The following is a 27,309-nucleotide window of genomic DNA, read 5'->3' as shown; positions in this document are numbered from 1 at the left end:
AAATAACATGGACATCTGAAAATATAAAATCTTGGTTTTAAAATCAGTATACGTAATTACTTCTTCCTAGAAAAAAGGACATTGAAAAAAAAAGTTTTAATGCAGTATTGTTCTCTTTGCATTTGACTCATTCTGATTGACTCATTCCTGTTTCATATAATGATGTCCAGTATCTCCAAAATACTTTTTTCTTCAGTAAGCTATAATCTAATATTTGTTGAAATTTTTGATATTGACATTTAGACAAAGAGGGGGTATCTACTTTGTTTTCAATTCAGTCTTTAAAATTTATGTGTTGATAAATATTTTCTAAATAAAGATTAATTGTGGGCTTTTTACTTCACAAATTTTATTGGTGACTTCTAGCATGTGTGCTTGGAAGCTAAAAGTGCACCAGTCCAAATGGCAGTAAAAGTTGTTGTTTTAAATACTGCCAGTGGGTGGCAATGGACAAATGGCATTTAACATAAAATATGATTAAAAACTCTCCATTGTCATCTAACAGTTAATCTAAAGTAAAAATCTTAATATTGTTGAAACCTTCCATATAAGGTGTTTTCTAATCAGATAGTAAGATCTGGATTATCCCATATCAGCAATTTATGATTTTAAAATTCATGTGATAGTACAGGTTACATATCTATCTGATTACATGTTGAACGCAAACAGTAATTTAACTAAAGGTGCTATATTTGAATATTTCAAAAAAGACCAAGAAGGAAAACTTTTACTAAGTGAAGCTATCCCAAATACCATAAAGTATTATAATGGCATAATTCAAAATTCAAGCAATGGGGAAGGGGAAAGCTGTTGGAGATTATCTTTCCTGTCTTTTCTGTTTTGGAGGGTATTTTCCTATATGCAGTTGCAAATAAATTCAAATAAATTATTGCAAATAAATGCAGTAATTGCAATAATTATAAGCATGAGGATATCAGCCTAGTGATCACTGCTCATTTGATCTGTAGATTTCCCACTTAACTTAACCTTACAGTGCTATACGTTGAAGGGTCAAACTAAAGGACACTAACCCAAATACATCTTCCAAGGGAAAGCAAAGTACTAACTCAGCTAAATGAGGTCAAGTTATTGGAGGCAACTATCTCCCCTTCACAAATACATTTTCCCAGGCACACTAAACTGTCAACTCAGTCATAAAACATTGGAACACCAAAGGAAGCTTATAAGCTAAGAAAAGATCCTGGGAGGCAGTAGAGTTCTGGGAAAGCAAAAGAAAATTACACCCTTGAAAGAAATTATATTCATTAAATATTGTACCTCTGTTCTTTCAAAACCTTAGCAGTCCCGACTCATTGTTTCATAGTTGCACCCTAATGGCCTCAGTTATCTCATTAGGTACACAATGTGCTGTATCTAATCAAATATTTCCTGTTACCTATAACCATATAATTACCTTGCTGTTGTAGCTACATGTGCATATATTGTATATCCAAAGAACAGAATATTTTTGGCTTTGGGTTGAGCTGTGTGGTGCTTGGTGCTCTCTGACCTTGATTGTTTTCTTGCAAATGTTTCTTTAGCCAATTCGGTAACACCATCAATGCTAAAAAGGAGTGGGGTAAATCCCTCTCTTTACTTCTGTCTTAGACCTTAGTGCTTCCAATAAACCAATTTATGCTTCAGTGTAATTCTGTGATGGTCTGTGGTCTGAGAAATTTTTCCTAGAGAGTAGCATGGATACACAATGTTTGGAGGCCTATATCTATACTTGGGGGGGATCCAAAATATACTTCCAAAATATAGGAACAAATAAGATAAAGAGGTAGAGAAAGATAAATCAAAGCTAAGTTCATTTAATTAATTTAAACATATTCGATATCTTACATGCAGTTACATGAATGAATAATAATGCAATCATTCTCCGTGTAATAAATTTCCCATTCTTTTGTTTAGAAACTCTGCAATTTGTTGGTATTGTTTATGGACCTTGAGAAGGGAGGAATTGGTTTTGGACAAGAATTGCATGTGGCTCTGTGCTTGTTCAAACTATTGATGAGTGCCAAAAATGATATAAAATCTTGAAATTGTTATATAGGACTATACAGAACAGTAATTATATTGGAAACTAGACAGAGGAGCAAAGCCTTTCAAACAGAAGATTCAGTGATGCCTCTTCTGAGAAAACTGTATAGAAGACTTGGCAGCAGCTTTTATTTTAATCCAAATATAGTTAAGAAAGTGACATTTCAGCAAAACCAACCTTCGTATTTTAGGCAACATTGGCAGAAACTCAAACTCTAGAAAATCTTACTATTTTACATCTATATAATGGAAGGCGGTACTAGAAATATTATTATATTCACTCTGGAAGCTTTTGCAGACTACAACCCACTTTGTCTGTCTGAAAGTTTATCCCATTACAAAAGTGCTAGTTTTTACAGATGTCCTAACAATTATTTTTTTAAGAAAATTGATGAAACTGCCAGATATACCAAATATAAAATTTGATTTAGCACGTTAAAAAGAGTAACTCAATGTTATAACAAATTAAAACTTTTTTTAAAAAAACCTCTTCAGGTCAAAAATTGTTGACTTGAACCAAGTAATAAGTAAGACTCATAAAACTGCACCTTTTTGGATCCTGCTGGTTAACATGAAACCATTAACTGTTTAACTTCTCCTTTTATTTTTTAATCAAATGAATATGGATATGCAGGCTAAATAAATTTAAAGGAAACGGCATAACAGCCAACTAGAGTAATTGATACAGGACATTGGAAGCTAACTAGGCTTCTCTAAACAAAAATTTTAAAAAACAGTGGAGGGCAACTCTATTCAGTTGGCATCAAACCCACTAATATTAGACTGATACAATCTGGGTGAGACTGTTCAAGAGGACTATATTAACACAAGTTTTTGAAACACAGGTCCAAAAGGTTCCCAATTTTTCAGTTTTGGTGGGTTAATTCTACTTCAACTGCCAATATTATAGAAGAAGGTGATCTTTTGCGCAGGATACATAGGCTTTTGTTCCATACTCTCTTAAATTATGTGGCAAAGACAAAGAGACTTAAGACTATATGCCTACAACTTTGTGGTTGAACAGAATTAAATGCTATTGGTTCACAAAATAGTTACTTCACAAAGCATTGCAATTGCTGAGTGTCAGTCTTTCAAGTAAGACCAGGTCAATAATGAGGCATACCAAGAACTCCTTAATGGATCATTCATTCATTCCATATCCTCAAGGTTAGCCCTTCTGTGACCAGGAGCAGCCTTCTCAATCATTTATTTCTAATCTGTTCTTCTCCTTTTCTTAGGTTTATGAATCTGGACTACAAAAAGCCCAGGTGATCAATAGAGCACAGGCAAGTGTTCTGGTTTTTTTTTTTTCTCACACAACAACTATTTGGTCAAGATCACTTTGAATGGGAAAAAAGTGACTTGTGCATCCTCAGAATCAGACTGAGACAATAGTCAAGGCTATATAGTCCCAATAGCCTTAATCCAGGGCTGTCAAATTCACAGCCATTGGCTGGATGAATCATGTGCAGGCCACGCCCATGGCCAGTTTATTAAAGGGGAAAAAAGTGATGATGCAACATTGACACTCTTGCCTTAATCAGGATATAGTGAGGGATTCTAGGAGTTGTAGTTCAACAAATACCCCTTAGTTTATTACTCTTTGGTTTAAAGCAGCCTGATTTAATTTAGGATTTAAGATTCAGTTTGGTTCAGTCTTGGTCTTTAAAGCAAGGGAAGCAATCAAGGCAAGTGTTCAGGAGGAATCAGATAAAAAATGGGCCCCTGAAGCTGCTTCTTCATAAATCCTTGCCCATATGGAAATATTTCTGTAAGGAGCAATGGCTAACTTGCAATATATCCAAGCATCTCCCACTGATATAATATCCTACAAATGGTATTTTCACAAAATGTTATGCTTGTAATTAGTAGAAGGTTTTGGCCTGAGTGGGAAAGATTTATGAGTAAATCATCTGTGTTTCTTCTGCCAATTACTTGCAATTTCTGCACAGTAAAAAGCATTTAATATCTTAAGATAAAGATTTCAATATTTTGACACTGAAAAATTATATGAATTGTTTAATCTCTTCCTCCATTGAAATTTATACTTTTCCCAGCTGAAGCATGATAGAGAATAGAGCCAGGAAAGAAAACATTCTCAAGCAGAATGGAACCCTAACCTTTATAAATATTAAAAATGTATATTAAATGCAGATATTCAAATAGACACACATACATATGTATGTGTTGTTCAAAGTGTTTACTTCTATGGTGTTTTAGATTGAGCTAAGAATGCTGTTCATTATGAGAGGGAAAACTAAGGCACTTCAAAACATGGCTAAACGATAGGTCCTGACAACTATCACAGCCAGACTTTCTGGAACTGTTGCAGAAATGATTAGATTGGGTTTAGTCACCTTAAACTCCCCAAGAGAATTACAGTAATTCCTTCACAATACCATTCTTTGGTACAAAATGTTTAGTCTAAATGCCTTTAGAAGATTGAAGCTGTTTAATTCATTTTGAAGCATGTTTCTGTTTATGTGCCTACTGGTTTTAGCTCAACCAGTTACGTTACAAGCTGTTGAGCAATGTAAACTTGTAGAAGTCTTCTGGAAAATGAGCCAGAACAAGTTGACCTTTGCATGGCATTTTCCTTTTTCTCCCTTCTTCTACACAGATAGTTTTTCTGATAATCATCATGGGTAGATTCTGGAAATTCGGCATCATTATCTATACAATAGCAACCCAGCATATATTCATTTGGTCAAAACTGCCACTGAACTTCGTGGGATTTTTTTTTTTTTAGTATATATATTTTATAGTTATCTTTTAAAATAATCATTGATACAATAGTTGAACAATTAACTTTTCGAGGCAGTGTTATTTGCACAATGGAAAAGGGTTCTGCTAAGGTTCTGCAGAGCAAAATCTGTTATACTCTACATGAAAATGGTACTAATAGAAGAGTACTTCAAAACACTCCTGTACTCCAGTACTACACTCCATTTAATCTCCAAAGTGGATACTGTTGTGAAATCTTCATTCTCATTTCCACTCATGCTAATTACAGGAAATTACAGAAAAAAAATAGATCATAGTAAAAAAATAAAATCTCCACCAAGATGAACTCAGTATCCAGGAAATACAGCCATGCATTTTTCCTGGAAAAAATATGATAGTGATTCACTATTGTTTTTCTCCACAGTATGTTCATAATATCCTATCTAGCCTAGAGACCCAGAACCAGGCTTGCTTATCTTCTAAGATGAGACAAGGTCAGATAGGTACCACCACCTGATGAGAAAAGGCAAAAGAACCAAACTTTGCTAAATAGTTGAGAAAGTGTCAACTGTACTGTAAATACTACAACTAACCTATATGAGAAAGAACTGAGAAGAGAACCAGCATTGTGAAACTTTGGACTTGGAGGAATAGCTATTTCCCTATAAATGCCTCTCTCATTATAATTAATTTTGTGTTTAAGGCTTAATATTTTTTTTTATTTTCCTGATTTATTGTTGTTTCTTATCATTTGCATTCTTTTGAAATATTGTTGTAAAGACTAGATGTATTGGCTAATTAAGTTGCTCAGATTTTGTTTTGCTTATCTGCAGTTTGCACATTTATAATTGTTTTAAATAATTTTCAATTAATTGCTTTTGGACTTGCTGTAATATATATATATTCTAAATATTTTTTAAAGAAAGCATGACACACAAGCATTGACTAGTTACTACCTAGCTGTGACATCCATATGCTACCAAACTAAATCTCTGAAGGCTTCTGGGAAGTTGGCCTTTGAGATGCTGATCTTTTTTAGAAGATTATGTTTAGAACTTTTTGTCATGCAACTATGAGTACCGAAGAATAACTTTGCTGGATGGGGCAAAGGCCCATTTTTATATCACTTTTTATTTCTCATAGGATTTAACCAAATGCTTCTGTGGTACTTGTAATCAGGACATAAAGAAATATTTTTCCTATACCATTGTGTTCCCGATTTTGTGTCCAGCGCAAACCATCTATCATAGGTTGTTGTTATGGGAACAGAATAAATGCTAGTCTGACTTTCCCAAGAAAAAGATGAGGTAAAAATGAAATATATAAGATTTGAATTTGATCTTGCATTTGTATTTGTCTATGTGTTATGTGCATACTCAGCTTAGGCAAAAAAAATATTTTAAAAAATATGGGTCATCAAAGTAAATTAGTTGAGTCAATGAACAAGCCATGAAAAAAACTAGAAACAGAAATTTAGGAAGCTTTAAAATTAAGATGTTAATACGTTTTTAAAATCCTGTTTTTCTAATAGTAACATTGAATTAAGATAGAATATAATGATAACCACATGTTAGTTTAAAAATATTATTAAATTCAAGTAAAAATATGAATAAAAAGAATTAAATTAATAGGAATCATCAGTATAAATAATAAGAACTGATCAGAATTTATGCCAGTCAGACAGAATTTGATGTTTTAATATTTATAGTAACAGAAACCCAAACTTCAGATATGATAGATGTCTGTGTGCAAAAGTATAATCCATCAATGGCTCCCAAATTAAATATAGTTTAAATTTATTTTTAAATGATATTTTTGATATCAGTGCTTTGTCAGATTGATCTGCTACTCTGTTGATGAAGGAATTGAATTGTAATTTCCAATGAGAATCACAACATATCCTAACATTTGTTATCATGTGTAAGTGTACTTTGTATAAATAGAAATAGAAATATGTTAAAATAAATAAAGTCAATACATAACAGAATTTGGGGTCTACTAATCCTTTTGAATGGGCTATGCATTAATTATACACAGCTGGAATGCCCTATAGTAGTGGCATGGGAAAAGGAATCCAAACAATACGATATTTTGCTGTTTTGTTTTCAGAGCAAAATATTCTAGAAGGATGTTTTTGTTCAGTTTTTATTTTTCAAATTATATTCCTCCCCAAGTGCAGATTGTATGCTGAAAAGATCATTAGCCCTACTGCACCATCTTGTGGAAATAACTCAAATGGTTGAAATATTTCCAGAATCATGCAACAGTTGTAAGCTAGCAGAGTTATGACTATATATTTTCATAACAAAATAATGTGCAGTATCATATCTTAGGAAAGTAAGAAAAAGCATCTCTTTATCCAATCAAAAATTCAAAGCTGACATCTTTCCTTTAGCTACTATCGAATGAGCAGTCTATTTTTGCCAACTACAGCATTCATTAGTTTAAAGACTGTTAGAATTTTGTAGTTTAATAATATTGGAGGAACCTGTGATGGGTTCCTTACTGTATCAAACAAAAATTTTGAATGCTGTATTGCCAGTATTTGATAGACTAAAGATTTGTTCTATCCATCCAAAAGAAAAATGCCCTCCATCCCAATACCAATCCACTTCACCAATCGATTTCTGTGAAGAATGTGTTTCAATACACAGATAGGAAACCAAATTCAATGGATTTTAATTCCTATACAGATTATCCTTACCTCTTTGGATTCTTCATTTCAGTTATTGTTTCTCATACAGTATATGCCTTTGTTTCATCTGTATTTTCCATCCCCTGTCTCGCCTGAGACAGAGATAAATCAGAAGTCAGAAGCCGGTGGATTTATCCAAGTATAAAATGAATCATCTACATATTTCCTCTTGGTTTATTTAGCAGTACAATTTCCCACATTTTGAATACCAGGATTCTGAAGAAAGTTGTATTTCAGTTCCCTAGTATTTTGATATGGTGCCTCCTGTAAAATAAAAGTGATTAATTTCTTATGTTGCTAATTTTATATTTCAATTATCATCAATTGAATTTAGTTAAGGTATAATCATAATTTTTGCATATTTATTTACAATTTACTTTAAAATCATATTAAATATACTACATGGTACTAAAAGGTTTGAGGCAGTGGTAGTATTTAACCGGTTCAGCCCGGTTCTGGTGAGCCAGTAAGAGTGATGAGCAGCAGAGACCAAACCGGTTCTCTCCACTGCTCTGCTGTTGGGCCCACCCGCCCACCTGGGCTCCCATACTCACTTTTAACTGCTGGATTCGAAGCGCAGCTGCTCTGCACCACACAGAATAGTGCCACATGGCAGCTGCTGAAGCGACCGGGATCGTGCAAGCTTGCAGGAGATGAGTTAAAATGCTTCTTCTCCTGTGCAAATGCCTCTGCGCCTGTGCAAAGTGAACGTTTGGTGCAGGTGTCCATGCAAAGTGTGTGCACGCGCATAAAGTGCGCCCAAGCCACGCCCACCGAACTGGTAGCAACAATATTTGAATCCCACCTCTGGTTTGAGGGTACTTATTAGTAGGCACATTAAAACATTTGTGGGGAAGACCTGAACATTAATCAAAGCAAGGCATAAACTATTATTCCTCTATCAATTACTATTTACATATAGTATACATTCTCAAATGCTTTGCTTATCACCAGCTGCCAAGAACTGAACTAAGCCTAGCTGGATGAAAAGCCTTTGGGCTGGAGAAAAGTCTCTAGAAGAAAGAAGAAAGGAGGTCAAACAATGAATAAAACATCTCATCCCAATTAATGCTTTTCCCCATAATAATTTACCAGCATTGCCCAGGTATTTGGTGGTGATGTGAGCTTACAATGTACATATAAATGAAATATGCAAACAAAATGGCTACATTCTTTGCTTTTTAATGAATGAGAAGAAATTGATTCCAGTCAGGTTACGAGGCTCTAATTTTTTCTTCTCATAGTTAGTAAACTTCTAGAAACAAAATAGAACAACCCTTCATAGTTTTAACATTATCTGTTCTTTCAAAGCTAACTCCTCTATGCTGTTTCTTAGAAAGAAAGTGTGTAGGATTCGAAAAACATTTTCCTCCTGGAAAGAAGCCAAGCTGGTTTATTTCCAGAAAGAAGTATGTACACATGCAAGGATCCACAGATGGAGTAGATTTTTGTAATCGTGACCCATGTTATGTATTTGTGTTAATTAATCATTCCATAAACTGCATTTCACATTTGATCTTAAGAGCTTCTTTTTTAAAAAATGTTCCCAGCTGCTGCCAGTATCTCTTTAGTGACGTACGAAACACATGCAGGAGCTCACGTGAAATAGAAGGCCAAGAGTAAGCAAGCAGAAGGAATTTACATCAGATGAAAATCAGTCTAATGTATTTCCAGTTTTCTTCAGTGATTCCTGACATTATCCTGTAGACGCAACTGTGCCTTTGTAATAGGAATAAAGCAGGCCTGTTTATTCAAGATGCAACTTGACATTCTTTTCTAAAATGCAGAAAGGCCATGCTTTGTTTCCAGAATACTTTTACATATTTGTTTAATGAGTCTCGATGACAATCTCAGTTCTAAATGATCTTTCACAAACAATTAATCTTCTCGATAAAGTTCATAGAAATAATGTATAAATTTTCCAGACAAAGCAAAGAAGACAATAAGTTTTCAATGTATTTAGCCTTTCAATAGTCATTAATTATGATACACACAGGTATGATATCTTGTCCAACCTTGTCAGCACAAAAGTACATTCAGCTACAAATAAATATTGGGCCATAGAATGAGGTTATTGTGTTTAAAACTATACCAAATTAAAAAAAGATAATAGCCACTGTTATCAAGAGAAAAGAAACAATGTACAGTATATTGCAGGGTTCTAAGTACTTTGGTAGAAGCAATGCCTGAGTTTTAAAAACATAATAGTTACATATGTCTTTGGTGACAAAACATTTCCACTATGAATCTGCAGATCTGAGATTGAGATTCTGGAGATTTGAGATTTGAACATTTTCCCTATGAATCCTGAGTGTATGTAACCCAGAGATCCAACACAGTTAGAATCCTGCCTTCCCTTACCAAATACACCAAATTTGGTTATCTATTTGCCATGATTCCCATATTAACTCATACATATATGGCTTAATATGGGAATTATGGTATCATAAATGATATATATATGTATATATATATATGTATGTGTATATATATATATATATTGTGTGTGTGTGTGTGTGTGTGTGTGTGTATCACACACACACACACACACACACACACACACACACAATATGTTGTGTTTCTTTTTTCCCAGCCTGTAAAATTCTAATTTAATTAGTTTATAGTTCTTGAGGCTTGAGTAGGCGTGGGGTTCAGGCATGAGAGAAATCCTGAGGGGAACTCATTGTGAGAAACTGGCATTAGGAAGATGAAGTCAGTTATTTCAGTTACCAAGTAATCTTTTTCATATTGGATAGCAGTGACAAGTATTGAGAAATGAAAAAGGCTACTTTCAATCTACTTTCTCCATATTAAGAATAACTAAAGCTTTAGAGTTTTTGCTGCTACAGTTGATAAGAGAAACTAACAGATTTATCAATCCTGCTTATACAGAACTAGCTCGAAACCCATGCTTTGCTACGAAACTATGTGGTCGGGCTTAATTTTGGGGGAGCAAAATAAGGGGGGGGGGAATTCTGCCTTTGCCTACCAGCATCCATTGGTATTCATCTGGCTAGTGTCCTGTCAGTGTGTGAGAAAGTTGAGGCCTGTTTGGAAACTGGAGCAGTATTTGCAGTGTGAACAAGAAGGAGATAGCAAGGAGCCTGGGCGTGGCTTAGCTCAACTGTTCTGTACTAAAGCTGCTTGGTGCTGTGAAACTAAAATTGAAACTGAAACTCTTCTCCTCTGCTTGTGTTTTGCATTTGAAACAGATTTCTTTTCAGGTGGGGAGGGGAGTAGAACTCCTTAGCATCAGAGTGTGTTAATAACAATATACAAAATACTAATGCTCTGATGGTCATTTCAAAAAATCCTTTCTTAGTGAGTACCTAGAAGCCAAGAGGAACATACATGCCAAATTTCAAGTTTGTAGGCTTTATGGTTCTGGAAATTTTGTGATGATGCGTGAGTGGTATTTTGCTTTTATATATATAGATTAAAAGGAAGATGGTTCTCTAAGCAGATATACTTTTTTCTTCCTTTAACATAGTTTCTAACAATAATATACCAACCTATTTGGGTCTATTTTATCATGGAATTGAATATACCTATTTCTGAGCATCCTTATTTATGCTGAAGACTCAAATTCATAGACTATTCATGTTGAATCATCTGTTGGTACACACCACTAGCCATTTATTGGCAGACATTGTAATGGTTTCTTGCTGTGCAGTTTTGAATTACTATGCATTTGCCATGTGGTAATAAGGGATAAAAATAATTCCTATGCCTGTTTCCGAGTTGCCACACAGTTTATGTTGTAACCACAAATATAGCATAATTCAGCTAAAGTTCTAAAATATTGTCTGAAATAATGATTTATAAAAACTATTTCCAACTATCAGAGCCACTTCATTATCTTTCTTTATCAACAAGTGCATTTAGGAGGCTTTGGAACAGACATTTTGAATTAGACCAAAATGTTATATTGAGGGAAATCAGTGGGACAAGTGACTCATCACTATATTAAGCTCAATTAATAGAACATTACTGTTTTATTGCATTTCAAAACTAAGACAAATGTGAGTTCCTTGTGGGTTTCTACATACTTTTGTAAATCATTCTATAATTAATTTATGTCTAAGAAACTATTCTGTCTGAATAGTATAGCATCTGATGGGTGTACAATTGGTGAAAATTCAAATGTGTGCAGCAGCAGGGATTTCCACAAATTCCATTAAAATACAGTGGTGTTTTTTTTCCAACTGAGTATCTTCCAGATGTGTGGGGGCAGCAATTCTCACTTGAAGTTCCAGTACATACAATATGAAGGGTAACAGATTGGAGAAGAAAGAGTGCATAGCACAGGATTTAAAGGAGGAGCTTGTTTATAACTTTTCCAATGTGTTCTGGGAATAAAAAGGTGCAACTTGTGCACTGTACCTATTACAACCAATGCAAAATAAGGGCAGACTAATTTCCTTTTCGTCAGGTCCATTCCTATTCAAAAGAGAGCCATCTTGGTGTAATAAATAAACATCAGGATAGAAACTGGGAAACCATGAGCTCCAGTTCTGCATTAAGCATGAAGCCAACTGGGTGACCTTGGCCCAGTCACTCTTCCTCAGCCCTAGGAAGCAGGCAATGACAAATCACTACTAAAACATTGTCAAGAAAACTGAAAAGAGTTGTCCCATTTGTCTCCAGGAGTTAACTCTGACTTAAAGGCACAAGTGAAATCCCTTTTCAAAATATGTATGTATTTTCCCCCAATGACCAAGAAAATATTATAGGGACAAGAGTAAATGTTCCTTCTGTCTGACTTCATTTGGGGTGGAAAACCACAATTACTTATAAGCTTTAAAAGAGATAGAATTATACAGTATATTGTGCATTTAAATTATTTTAATGTTAAAATGTAGAAGTAGTAGCAATATATTTACAATGATCCATGTGTTTTGGGTATTTCCAATAGTTACAATATCTGTTGTCCAAGTTTTCTGTTTTCATAGTTACAATGACTGATTAAATTGACTGGTTTATTTGTTTGCAGATCTGTACTGTAGTATTGACCAAGAATCCACAGCTAATCAGAACTGACATAGAGATTATAGTGGCAGGCTCAAAGCTGCTTACCTTGTTATATTTAGGCCAATCTTTATGTCTAACCATTTGGGAAAGCCAAGAACTTAGAAGTAAACTGAACCAAAGTCTTCCTACCTCATGGTTACATGGAAAACTCAACACAATCAGTAAAATGTTGCTATTTCCGCACCAATATTTCTTGCTTATCAAAATAATTCCCAGTTTGATGGAAACATCAGAACTATAAGAGGAGCCAAAATCTAGTGTACTAATAGGCCCCTAGCAATAATATCATATCATTGCTGTGGAAATCAACTCAACATAATTGTCTCTGAACCACTTTAGTTAGTATCACTTCAAACTGTGGATGGGTGTGGGGTTTTTTTCATGATTTGAGGCTCTTGGCGGTAGTATTCCAGCCTGATTTTCTTCCTTATTTAATTTTCAGTACATAGCTTTCTTTTTCTTTTTTTTTCCAAATAGAGAAGCGCTTTAGTATATACATTCTGTTTATCAGAAGTTTGCGGACTTGAAAGAGACATTTCGGTTGGCTACTATGGAAAAAGAATTCTGGATTTGAATGCAAGTATTTCATCAGATCCAAACATCTTTTCCATATAATTATATACAGTCTGATGTGGCAGCACTCCAAAACTTAAATTTACCTCACTATTGAGAACAGATGAAGGCTCAGTCTAAGTTTGTTATTACTCTCACAATTCTTATTATATTTGAAGAAATTACTTTCGCATCCAGGAAATAGCTTTGCTTCTCGTCATTGCCAATGAAACATTCAACTAAGAAAGGTGGTGTGTTTTGTTTTTATTTTTATTCTGGACAGATGCAAACATTTACGCCAATCTATTCTGCCATTTCCTCCTCCTCTTCCTATTTCCAGTCAAATAAGATATATGTTATAGAAGTGCATTTTCATTCTTTTCTCTTTTTTGTCTTGAAAAATACTGTGGATTTATCAGTAAGTTAAAGTATAGTATATACATTTTGGCTAATACCCTTTACTAGCAGATAACCTGCCCTTGCCCAGGTATTTATTTATCTCAATTTAATTTCACCTCCAGGAGCAAGAATAAATAAGTTCATGGGTGAACCCACCCTTGAGCAAGCAACATAAAGTTGTCCTCTCATAGTGACATCAAGAGCCTCAAGACCTTTCTTGTGAGCCATAGTGCATTAATCCCATATGATAAATATACATGTCTTCACCTCCTGCGCCCTACCTCTTGCCTTGCTTACGTTGCAGGTAGGATTGGCAATTGGCAGTGTAAGTGCAGAATGGGCTGTCCTCCCTCCTTCCATTAACGTCACTGCAATCCTTGAAAAGGAGACGGCAAGAGCAACTTCTCCCTGAGCTCTGATTTCAGCAACAATTACATTAGTTAAAAATGTTTTCCCTGTGCCCCCAGAAGCACCAAGAAAAATGTTACCACCCTGTTGTTTCACTAGCTGATCCATGATCATTTGGTATGCTTTTTTCTGATCTTGACTTAGAAGTGGCTTCTTGTTTGCAATATAAGCACTAAGCTGTTAACGTTGCAGTTATTTTCTTGTATGTAATCTGTGTGAAGTTCGTCATGTGGGTCTCGTAGTGGTGCAGGCAGGCCAAGATGCAGTAACGTTTTATTGATCATGGCCATACATTTGTCCTCAAGAATAGTTAAAACTTTGTTGAAAATGTCCAGACCAAACATAATATCTAATGTTGGATTTTCCCCCTTACTAGAGAAAGCCCCCCTGTGGAGTACTGTGCAGCCATTATTATGGCAACTCCACTGCACTGTACAGAAGAAACCATTTTATAGCAATTACAGTAGAAGCAATTTCAAGGCACAACAGGCTGTATCTTAACAGAACAGACCCTGAGGGATGTTAGGGGCAAGCCTGATGATGGCAGATGAGATTCTGCCGAAACGTTGCTACAATTTTAAAAGCACAACTATAATGACGTGGGAAGATACCCGAACAAAGCTGAATACCATACATGTAAGTACCCGCAAAAACTAAAGAAATATATATATATATATGTGTGTGTGTGTGTGTGTGTGTGTGTGTGTGCGTGCGTGTGCGTGCGTGTATATATATAAATAATAGTTATAAGTATGGTATTCAGCTTTGTTCGGGTATTTTCCCAGGTCATTATAGTTGTGCTTTTAAAGTTGTAGCAACGTTTCGGCAGAATCTCATCTGCCATCATCAGGCTTCTGTATTGTGTTCATCTGTGAGTCAGACTTTCACAGCCATTTCAGTTTTAAATTTGGGGCTAGCCTACTGCTGTGCCAAAATGGTTTTTTCTTCATCCTGATTGGTTGGGAGTCTTGGTCTGTGTTTATTGGTCTTGGAATTTGCTGTGTTCTGCTTGATTGGTGTTTCTAATATATTCTGTCTGTTTTGTGGCTTTTTTTGTCTTGATTGGCTGGCAACATTGTGTTCCTGTATTAGAGGCTTTTAGTGCAGCTTGGCTCCAAGTAAATGGACAGCTATCATTTATTAGGAAGCTAGGTTTCTGCCTGATGATGGCAGATAAGATTCTGCCGAAACGTTGCTACAACTTTAAAAGCACAACTATAATGATGTGGGAAAATACCCGAACAAAGCTGAATAGCATACATGTAAGTACCCGCGAAAACTTAAGAAAACAAATATAGTTATAAATATATTGTTTATATAATATATAAAACTTCTTTTCATGAATTGCTGGATGACATTAACCAAACTGCACCATTAGTTACTGTTTCTTATTATTTTTATTGTTGCAGTATGTGGTTAATTTTCTAATCCCCAAACATCAAAGTTAAGAGAAATCTTCTTCAACAGAAAAAAATGGTCTGTTTAATACTACTTTTAAATTCTTTTTACCATTGTCATTCAAACAGATGAAACAGTAATGGCTTTTACATGTTTTGTTGCTTGAGGAAAAATACCATTGCAATTCTTGTAAAATCTATCAAATTCTCACATGTAAGTACTGTACAAGGTGATTACCAACTTTTTTTTTTCATTTGCACCTAACCACTACACAAACATGCTTTGCCAACTTCTTTTCTTCTGGGTTGTCTTCGTCTTGTCCTCAACCTATACTTGAGACAGGATCCAATCTGAGTCAGTCATCGGGACCAGGATCTTAGTCTTCCAAGCTTTTGGACTCATGCTGGAGTCCATCCTCAGGGAACTTCTTTCTCTCCAGAATACCTGAGACAGCTTAACGATATATTTAGCTATTCTGGGTGTTATAGTGCTATAGTCCCCCTTAAGCAACCAGTTTTACTAGGTCTGCATTCCAATATATTTTAATGTCATTTTTTTATGTTGCTTTTGGGTAAGAATGAGGTGCTGTAGCTTTGAGTGAGCATGTCCTTCTCTCCCGGGCTTTTTATTTTATTTTAAGGATAGTCTGTTTATTTCAAATACACAAGTTTAGTAGGCTTCATGAATAACATTACATCTGTGTACTTTAACAACCCAACAACACTAGATAGGCATAATAGGAGCACTAAAGCATAATGAACACTGACATGAGATGGGGAAGAAAAAGAGAGAGAAATGGTTTATATAATATCTGTCAGCTGTTTGGGCTGATTTGGGGCTTTGGACCAGGCAATGGATCAGAGATCTAGTGAGGAGATTAATTAAATAATCCACTATCCCACTATCACTACTTTCTCCCTCAGGATTGGAGATATAGCAGGTGAAAGTGAAAGGCAAGTTGTTACAAATAGCTAAACCTTCAGGTTTGATTCTCTATGACAAGGGTGTCAAACTCAAAGCCCAGGGGCCGAATCTGGCCTGTGGGGTGCTTAGATCTGGCCTGTGGGACCACGCTGGAAACAGCGAAAGTTCAGCCCACAGTGCCTTTGCCCGTGAAAACAGAGCTTGGGAGGGCTCCATTTTCTCTGGCAGAGGGCTGCAGGAGACCATCCCACCAAAAATGGAGCTTGGGAGGGCTGTACACACACCACAAACTCCATTTTTTCTGGCAGAGGGTTCAGATCACAGGCGCCCCTGACATGAGTGACATCAAGCTGGCCACACCCACCCTGGTCACACCCCCTCCCCCAAGGTCAAACACCACCCTGATGTGACCAAAAATGAAATCAAGTTTGACACCCCTGCTCTATGAAAATAATCCCAAAGTTACATAAGTTCTGTGGATAGTAGAACTTCACTGGCTAATGATTTTGAAAGGTGGGGAAAAGACATTAATTCTGATGTGAATAAGAAGAATATTGGCAAGCTAGAACAAAGACAGTTGTGCTGGTGATGGAAATCGCAAATTGTATGCAAATAAGCGTTGCCCACTTTTGCTTTAGAGCAGGAAGCAGGCAATATATGAGCAGCAAGGCCACAGCTCAGCCTCTTGAATTTATGGAGGATCTCAGGAGGCTATGCTGAGGTCTTGTGGCATCACAATAAGAACACTTGTATATTTTTAGTATGTTTTAAGGTAGAGATTAAGATATTCCCTAACTGAAAATACCCTAGATGTTGTTTTCCACTCATAAAAACCATAAACAGGCTGACCTTTTATCAATAAAATTTGTTTATTTCGTGGTTGAATATTGGCAACAAGCCTGGAGATATACACAGCCCACATGTGATATGTTGCCTATTTCTGCCTTAGGATGGTTCTGCACTCAAAGAAAATGCTACTTCTTACTTTAAAATATCACAGTTGAAGCATCTAGGTGACCAGCATAAGACTTTCTTGCATTGGGGGCTTCTTCTAGGGTAATTTAAGCAATTATCAGCCCCATAGCACATGGCATTTTTTCATACCTATCTAAAGAGCAAAAGCAGAATTTTCATATAATTTTGATTAAATGTAAGGTAAACCTTACACCATTGACTCATATTAGTTTATCTAAAATTGGAGTCTTTTGCATTGTTTTCTGTTCTGTAATTTATCCATTAGTGAAGCATGACAGAGAACTCTGAGAACCTTGCTATTAAACTATTACATAATTAACACTATCCTCTTCCCCTTTCTCTTGAAGTATCACCTATGGCATTTTATTTATTTCTAGTGCATCTGCAACAACAGGCATTCATGAATAGTTTGAAAAATGCTGTTGACGTGTCTTGCAGGAACAGAGGTCTGAGACCATGAACACGGCTGCCTACGTTTCCTATAGCAACCATGGAGCATTATTTAAAACAAAGTTAAATATGCAAATTGGCTTCTTGGGAAAAGGAATGAAGGACGGTTTTAGCCATCTCTTGCTACCAAACAGAGGGTTTTAACCTACAGTGGTGGCTCATCTTATTATGATTCTTTGGTAATAGATGTTTTCCCCATTAGTTTTTATGTTCATGTATTCTCTATGTGATTTTGTATGCATAAAATATACCTACAATTAAAAAATAAAATATTTTAGATTATCATTTCATCTAAATTATAAGTTTATTAGTAAACAAAAATTTAAAATGTAGCAAGCAAATGACCAAACACTGGGGTAATCAGAGGAGCCTAATAAGGATCTTTGTTGGAATAATCATATTTTTCTTCATGAGCTACTCATAATTGGATATAGCAATGTGTGCTTTGTATTAAATTCAATTATTCTAAGAACCTAATATGAGTGCAAGAATGCTGAAGTCTCATAACTATTTTTCTATTCCTTAATTATGTTAAAATTATTCATTCTATGGACTGTCCATTCCTATTTATGAAGGACAGAAACTGTCAGAAATCACTGGTCTTTAGGCAATCTTGTGCAGTTACATTTTTCCTGCTGATTTCCCTCATCCCACTTTCTACCTCTCCTTGTCCAGGTTTTCAGTGTCAGCATCATAACCACTTTCCCCCACTGCTGGAAGATTTCCAAATTGGGGGTTAACTAGTCATGTCTTCTCTCTCATCCTGAAACTCTGCAGATGCCTGGCCGCTGGCTGCCTGCTTTTCATCTTAGAGCAAAATACATTTAATAAGCACACCAGACTCACTGGCTGTTATAGTTTGCTTTAAGAAAGAGCTGGCCTTGTCAGGCTGCCGTCTCACATCAGCTTGGCCTTTCAAAGTTATCTGAGCCGTTCTTCCTCCATTTCAAAAGTAAGAGCCCTTCCCCACCATTATTGCATCCAGGCCTTGAAAGCAGTTTTTCCTGAGCCTTTTCTCTTCTGCTAGTCTCACATCACTGAGAACAAAGAGCAAAAATCACTGTCAAGACCTTAACGGCTGCAAGACAGTAATCTTCTCACTGACCACTCCCTATAAAAAAAGTGGCTGAAGTAAATGCCTTTTGTCTTACCCATATTCATTTACTTACTTCATACAATGTGCATGGTCTGGCCATTTGCGGGAAAAGATCCCAGGGATTACTATGAGAGCAAACTGCAAACGGGTCAAACTAACTCCTCCCCCCCCCCCCGAGGCCTGAAAACCAGAAGATGGAGGGAGGGAGGGTTGCAAGTGAGACACATTCCCCATGATTTCCCCAGAGACAGTATTTCAGAGACAGAGAGAGGACTTTAGTGCAGTTTCAAATGTATGGCTGCCAGCTGGCTTGGTTTTTGAATGCTGCTGGCTCTAAGGGATCACAGACGTTCAAAGCTGCTTTCAAACTGGTAGAGTCTTTCCGTGGAAGTCTTCTAAGGTCCTGCCCTCTAGGTAGAGGCATGGGATAACTTTCTATCCAAATTGCACTATTGCTTCTAACTGCAGGCTTTTTTTGTCAAATCTTTGCCACAGTGAAAAACTGAATCAAAGGTATTTTAGCAAGTGCACTGTCTCTGTCTTTACCAAGGTCTATTTGGTAAAGTCTATTTAAGTCTTTCTTTTCTGCATAAAGCATCTTATCCCAGTTTAGCCCTTCAGATGTGTTGCACTACATCCATCCTACATAGATTTAAACACAGAGTTATAATCCAAAACATATAGAGAGCTCCAGGTAGGGAAATCTGATTTACATACTGTATCATGCCCACTCCGAGTTGAGAAGAATAACCACTTGTTTCTCCTCCTTCATATGCAGTAATCCTTGTTTATTTTAAGGATTTACCAGTTGATCACAAGGCCCCAAATCATCCTATTATATTGCAAGAAATAGCAGGGAAAGGCAATTGCAGTTTAGATTCAGATTATTAGGAGATATGGTTATCCCCATAGAACTGATTCTTAATTTAAAACAATCCAAATCTATTTCATTAGAGAATTGCAGAAAAGGCCATTGGGAATTATGGCAATGCTCATGAAAACTAACAAAATACATTGAACCATTCACGTTTATAGCATATTTGGACGGCAAAAATCTAAATGACCTTGAGATGGCAGCAAAGAATTAAAGTCATATGTATCCTCTGTTGTCACTTAGTGTTTATTTGGCTTTTTGCAACTTAATATGGTAGGTTGATCACAACAGCCAAAGCAAACAAGTAAGCAACAAATGGTTTAGACACACAAACTCTGTTTTGAACAGCGTGCTTGTCATATACTTAAAGAACAAAGTTGTCTGAAATATTCCTGGATGAATGACCTTTATTAAAAGAGTCACAGCTGATATTGCCACTTAAAATGAACCTGATCCTATAACTCCAATAAGGAGTATGGGAAACTACCAGGAAATGATTTGCTGAAGGTAAAAGAAGAAGAAAGTAGTAGTTTTGGTACAAAAAAACTTAGTCATTGAATAATCATTCCATAAAAATCACAAAATGTTATCATTCTATTTTTATTTAAATAAAATGATGGTTAATGAAAAAAATATTTAAATACAGTTCAAATATATACAGTGTGGTATCAAAGTATATACACAATTGACTTTTGAGACAAGCTGAAAAGACTAGAGAGTCATCAATACATTTGTTTCATAATAAATGAAGAAAAAGCAATGGAAAAATATATCAACTCATTTATTATTTTTAATTGTACAATTTCAGAATTCAAGTGATTCCAGGCAAAATGCCAAAAATAGTTTGGCATCTAAGAATATTGAAAACAGTCCTTCTTGTAATATAGAAACCCTTAGATTGTTGTTGTAAGATGATCAGCAAAGATAATAGCAATACATCTATTGCATTTAATGAGATATGTAGCCACTCATCAATGAACAAACAAACAAGGTTTCTATAACATAATGATCTTGTTGACATGAGACAGACAAAATGACAATATTCTTTGATCAATGAAATTGTTTTGCTCTGTTGAAATTGAAATTAGAATTAGAACTAATGCCTTAAAGTAGAAGTGAAAAGTAGGACTTTTACATCATTTGTGCCTATTCTCTTTCTGTTTTCACAGACTGTATTGCCATGTATCCCATGGCAATACATATCTTTCTGCATTATTTAACTTGGAAAACTCAGAGTTTTGGCAGTGTTTCTGTTCTCATACTTATAAGTCCAATGTTGATGTTCAGTGCAATGCATGATGGAAGTAATAAATTTTGGGGTCACTGTTACATGTATAACTTTTTAAAACCAATGTAATGTTTTAACTAATGTGTTTGTAAAGTACTGTAACAAATGATCGTAAAAAATTCCTGAGCTATGGTTTGAATACTTTCTAAAATGAATATATTATTCCAGAACCAGAAACTCACCATGTTATTATTTTTATATTTTATACTTTTATACTTATTAATATACTTATTAATATTTTATACTTATTATGAATTAATGAAGAGCTGCAATTATGACAGCTACAGACCAAGAACATCCAAGTGGCCACACCAGGCCTGCTTTTGGTGCAGTTATATCTTAATTGGGCATTATAACTCCTGGTCTTTTTGTGATTAATGACTCATTCAGAATGAACAGGATGTTGAGCTGATTAACAGAACTAAACTATCAGTTTTGTGCAATGCTTACTGATCTAAAAATTTACATTAATGTAGGATTTACTTCCACAGCCATTCTATTTGGGATAAACAAGTAACAAAAATTTTAAAATAGAGATAATTGTTGTTTGCTGTTATATACTAAGAAGTCACAACTTCTGCTGCTTCATGCCATTTCATTATCATACCCCCTTCCCAGTTGCTGCCCAGATATCTGTATGCTTACTTCTTCTAAACTATTATACATATCTGAAAGTTAGGAATTCATTCAAGTGGGCAGCTGCTTAGTCACTGAGTGAGCAAAAATTGATTTTTGCTATATTATTGCTGTTTAATCATTTTGAGACTAGGAATGTATCATTGACATTAGTTATCAAATCACTGGTTATTCATAAAACAGTTGCATATATCACCACTACTTTCACATTTGTACATTCAGAAATAAGCTGAAGGAAGGCCAGAATATTTCCCTCAGAGATAAAAAAAAAAAATCTTTCTCTGCCTTTAGTAATAAAACCATTCTGTTATACATTATATTTGGGCTTATTAGTTTTCTTTCTATCTTCCAACAATATAATGACCCATCATAATGATGGATGGATCAATGCCAGAAGCAAAACTGATTATAATTTTTCAAAAGATGTTGAGTCTTCAGAGACTGGAAATGCTATGAATGTTGATGGATGCTTTCTGAAGAGCCTTCACTACTGTCCTTGAGGAGGGCTGTTTCAGTCGATTCTCCTGATTCATCAACAGGCATTTCTTCTTCAATAGTGAGGTGAACATCTGGCAAGGAAGATTCACTGTTTCCCTCCACGGAACACAAGGCACAGGAAAAAGCTGGTACCATGCTGTCTTGCAGCATACTGATCATCATGGGAAACTGGACAGACCTCAGTCCTGAGATTGTTGGCAGAGGCTTTACAGCTTGTCCCCATTTCCTCTGCTCATCTTTATAAAGCAGCAGCAAGTTAGATTTCTTTTCTTTCCTCTTGGAGTTCATATAGCCTAGCATGATTCCCATTAAAAAGATTCCATAGAAGGTCATGACAATCAGGATATAAAAGTATTCATTGCCACTACCTTCATTCTTCTCAGACAGGGAAGCAACAGAGCCAGAGTTTTCAACAGCCGGCAGGGACTGTGTTGTGTTAGGATGATCCATTACAAACATCAAAGCTTTTGGAAAAAGGCTGGATCCTAGAGAAAGAAAGAGGTTAAGGCATGAATATCAAGCAATGATGATAGGAAATTAATCCTAATGCATATGTGAACTTATAGTTATTTGTTGGTTATTGAAATAGACCAATGCTTTAGTCAGGACAGAAAAGTTTGATCATCTAAGAACATTTCATAAGAGTTTGTGGGAATTAGATTCATAATAAACTGTCTCATACATCATCGAAGCTTACTCTTCCTTTATGTAGCCTAATGTTAACCTTAATCTCAAGAACAAGACAATCTCAGGTCTTTACCACCAGCTGCCTGATCTTCTAAAACTAAAGAGAGCAAAAATGGAACCCAGGAATATCTGCATGTAAAACATGAGATCTAAGTGATAATGAACCCCACTATAACTTATTATAAAGCAAATAATCAGCTTTATGAAAACATGTACAGTGCAGCAGCTGACAGACCTACTAGTAGATCGGAAAAATGTTGCTTAATTTTGTTCCCAAAACAATAATTTCACTACCCCTTGAATGAGCAGGTAATAGGCTTGAATTTAGTTCTCTTCAGTCCAAATCCAAAACTTTAACTATACTACACTGACTCTTCTTTTTCTTCTTGCCATTCTACTCAGTCTTCCACACAAAATGTATTAAGACAAGTTGATGATGTGGTTTACACAGCCTAAGTGCTAATAGGTATTATTATGATTTTTGGACCATTTCATTCAAAAACTACAGAATTTTGCAAACTGAAATTTCCATTCAAGCAGTATTTCTAGTTATATTCCAAAGATTTCCTTACATCAGAGTTCCTTACAAAGAGAGTACATAGCAATGAATGACTGAAAAACCACTTCTGAAATTCAAGAAGGAGAGAGTTAGTTTACAACCAAACCAATTATTGTAGTGAAGCTTTGCAAAGCTTACCACTCTGGAAAAATGGAAAAGTGTTGTTATATTCAGTGCCTTAGAATAATAATAATAATAAAGTTCAACAACTTACGTGAGCCTGCAAATAATGCTGTGCTTCCCAAAGCCCTAAGGAAACAGTACGTCTGGCGGATTCCAGAAGCTCTGAAACTTTCTCTGGCTGCTGCCAGAATTAATAGACGTGCTTGGATGAAATGTTATGCCATGTGACCCAAAGTATATAATAGTTTCATGCTAGAGTCAGCCCACAAACTGAAATGGCCTCATAGTTTTAACTGGTTAAATTCCTGACACCTCTGTAAAATGAAGATCAGTGGGATGGCTGAGTCATTCTTTCCTAAACAAAGGCCAGTGCTAGAAAGTTTGGACACAAAACTTGGGTCAAGCACAGACACTTTATGGATGAATTATGTGACTTGAGCTAAACATTTCTTTGTATGCACAAGGATAAGTCCTGCCAAAAGCAGTGGATTGTCATCAGCAGAAAACCCCTTTCATGGCGATGTGTAAGCACTGCTTCCTTCCTAGTAATCTTGCAAATGGCTTTTATAATTTACAGAAAAGTTTGACTGCATTTAAATTAAAGCTATCAAATCTTAAATTTAATTCATCCCTTGGATCAGACAAAAAGGCCCACCGAGATTTGCAGAGTTAAAGTTAGGATGCTTCAATTTGCAATACTACCATAAAACATTTGATTATAAGGGATTTGCTTGTCTAATAATAAAGTGGCTAGAATGGGTATCATAAAACAGCATAAAATGGTTTAGAATTTCAACCTGGACTACATTCCACTCAACTGTGGTTGTAAAGTGGAATTGCCTAAGGTGTTTATGAAAATAACCATCAACATCTTTTATTACACAAAATACAAATGATGTTGCCATGGGAATGAAATAATAAGCAGATGCTTTCAATAACCAACACACATTTGTATTGAAAAAATATATCACAAGCATATGAAGCAGTGGTCAGCAGAAAATAGATCATAGTCTGTAAATTTCTGAGTTATTTGCAAAAGATGAATCAAAAACTGATATTTTTCAAGTGTACTTCCCACAATTCCATTTTGTTTCTGAAATGAAAAATATTTGAAGGGAGAGAGGGAGTGCTGTTATCTAGCTGTTTTAGTCTACTGATGAGACATAGTTTTTACATTTTCTTACACATTCAAGCTGAGCCAAAACTTCACAGTCTTTCTCCTCTGCCTGGAGAAGCTGGCTTATCAGGAAATAAGGAAAAGAAAGTCCAGAGCCTGCCTAAGAGAGAGCAGACGTTGCATTCCCAAGCAAAGCTGGAGCCCTGACAAGGCAATGTTGCAGAGACCCAGCTTGTTCAGGAAAAGTGAGGAAAATGCCACGTTTTGGCTTAGAGACAGAAAATATTAGAGCATAAGTTCCTAATTAATACTTTAACTTCTGATTATTATTTTTGATGTACACAAAGCTGGTTTATTCCTAAAACTCTCTCCACAATTTTTATGTATAAATATAACTATTAAGTTCAATAGGGTTCTGAGTACTTTACTTTAATACAATTCTAAGCTTGAGGCCAGTAATTAGAAGTGCAGCTGATACCCCAAAATTAATAAAGCTTTTAAGAAGTATGCACAAATTTTATTATTTACTTACTTACTGAATGGCATTCTATAATATACATTGGCTTCATACAGTGGTTCAAACCATATACATTCCACACAAGTATAAAATCTATTCTTCCAAAATGCAACCCTGGCATCACAGCATATTCTACATTCTTCAGCAGTTGATTATCTAACTATGTGGCACATCGACAATATTAAATGGTGGGAGTTAAATGAGGAAATAATAGTTTTCAAACCACTCATACTTCCATATCAATTCTCAAGAAGGATATAAAACTCAAGTCTTTGGTAGTTTTTTGTTTGTTTTTAAATAAAGCAACCAGGAACACATGCTCAAAATTTTATCATCCTGGAATACCATCCACCTCAAAATGAATTGTTAAATAGAAGAATTTTTTTCTGTCAATCCTACATTCCAAAGCAATTGCATTGCTTAAATATTTCTATGTCAGTTAAACTATATTATTCAGAGAAATTCAGGAATTTCTAAAAAGTGATGAAAAAGTATTAAATTTCACAGTCTTTGCATTAAATTTCACAGTCTTGGGACACTGAAAATTTAACTTATTTCTCTTACTTATTGGTTTGTTAATAAATATATATGATTCACTATGCCTTTTATCTTCGTTGAAATATGTATGGGGGTTGTTTTTCATCATAAAGTCCCCATTATTTAAAAAAAAACATTGATTTTTTAAAGTCCTAACTTCACAATTTACTATCTGAATCAGATGGTAAATAGTTGCCTAATTTAGATAATATCCCTAAAGGAAAAGTAATATGAAATGGAATTTGGTATTGCCGAATAACTGAGAATTGAATTCTTGGCTAGTAGGAGGATAGGTAGGGAGGATAAGGATAAGATAGGAAAGAAAATCCTGGACAGAAGATTGCTTATACGAACTGTAAAATGTTTGGATCCAATTTGGATAGAATGTAGAATATAAGAAAGCACAAATTTGAAAGCTGGCATACCCTCACCCCTTGTGGCAATGTGGGTGATGAAACTTTTGGTTATAGCTTCTTGGTTGCCGCTCTTGGCAGTAATCTGATTTATCTTGCCCTGGGATGATTACCACACAATAGCCGTATTTATAATATTCTCTTATGTGTCTTAAATACTTAAATAAGGTTTTATTCAATTAATCCAAATTTCTGAATATACCCCTCACACTGAATCCTAAACTAACCTCACTTTCTGGATTTGTGCAACACAATTAGCTGTAGGGATGTTTAGTAGATTGTTCAACATGTTTGCCAATGAATGTGAACTGAACATGCAGACTTGTGATACGGACACATTTGTCAACTAGTTGGAAGCCCACTTTGAAATGTCAGTATTCTAAAATAAATCATTGTATTCATCCCTATTTTTTAAAAGTCCAAATAAGATCAGCAAGCAGCACTTTGTTCTTCCTCAAAAGAAAGAGGAGGAAGAAGAACTGATGAAGCAGTTGAAATAATCTGGGAAGGAAGCCAATGGAGCAAGCAGAAAACTCCCTCAAGAGTTGAAAAGGCCTATTCTACTTATAGAATAGTATTTGTAGAAAAGTTCACTCTTTAGGGGGAAATGAAAATTCACCAAATTTTTCAACTTCCATGACATATCGATTATAGCAACTTATTATTAATACCCACTCTTCAGAATATCCTGCACTATCTTCAATTATCTATAATATAATAACAGTGAATTTTTAAGAATTGGGGGAAGAATACTGCTTAGTAGGATAAAAATGTAAGAAAAAAAGAGACACACCCCATTTTAAACAAAAATATACCAAAAACCAGCCTCCAAAGGAAACTAAATCATGAATCATTTCAAAAGAATGAGGAGACCAAATAAAAACTAGTACAATTGAAAAAGACTTTCTTAAGTCAAGGATTTGAATAAGTTAAACATACTGTATGTTACAAAAAGAAAGAAGGAAGAAGAAGAGATTAGAAATTTTAGGCATGGAAAATTGGTTAAATAGTCTAAATGTCAAAAATAAATATTAGAATGAAGATCATAAATAAAGATTTAATCAGCAAGAAAAAGTGATATCACATACAAGACTTCTCAAATATCCTTTCCCATGCAAGCACTACATTAATCTAAATTTAGTTGTAATAGCTCTATGTTCTGGCAATGCATGTGAACTCAGGAAACTGAGCCAGTCAACAATCATTTCAGAAGAAATATTGCACAGATAGTTTTGCAATACTTCTGGAATTGAAGGACAGGTGATTTCCCACTGGTAGGATCTCTGATCTCTTCCTGGCTTCCAGGATTTCCAATCTTCACAGAGGTCAAGGTGCTATGATTCCTTGCTATCATTACTTGTCCTC

The 27,309-nt window shown here is 35.3% G+C and overlaps 1 protein-coding gene across 1 annotated transcript; it reads right to left on the bottom strand.

The window, feature by feature from the left end:
- Window positions 1-20,336: 20,336 nt before the first annotated feature.
- KCNE4 (potassium voltage-gated channel subfamily E regulatory subunit 4) lies at window positions 20,337-23,575 on the bottom strand. The gene is made up of 2 exons (XM_087933202.1): window positions 23,452-23,575; window positions 20,337-22,476 (listed from the first exon to the last, which is right to left on the bottom strand). Exon 2 carries the CDS (start codon window positions 22,448-22,450, stop codon window positions 21,944-21,946), a length of 507 nt encoding a protein of 168 aa, XP_087789328.1. The 5' UTR covers window positions 22,451-22,476; window positions 23,452-23,575; the 3' UTR covers window positions 20,337-21,943.
- Window positions 23,576-27,309: the final 3,734 nt, after the last annotated feature.

This window comes from Pseudonaja textilis, chromosome 4 (genome assembly GCF_049901715.1).
Source record: "Pseudonaja textilis isolate UNSWEBS1 chromosome 4, rPseTex1.2, whole genome shotgun sequence".
Lineage (NCBI taxonomy): Eukaryota > Metazoa > Chordata > Lepidosauria > Squamata > Elapidae > Pseudonaja > Pseudonaja textilis.
This window is presented reverse-complemented; position numbering and strand designations above follow the sequence as displayed.

Coding starts and splice junctions, on each gene's coding strand:
- KCNE4 (XM_087933202.1), bottom strand. CDS start 22,450: ATGTTTGTAATGGATCATCCTAACACAACACAGTCCCTGCCGGCTGTT.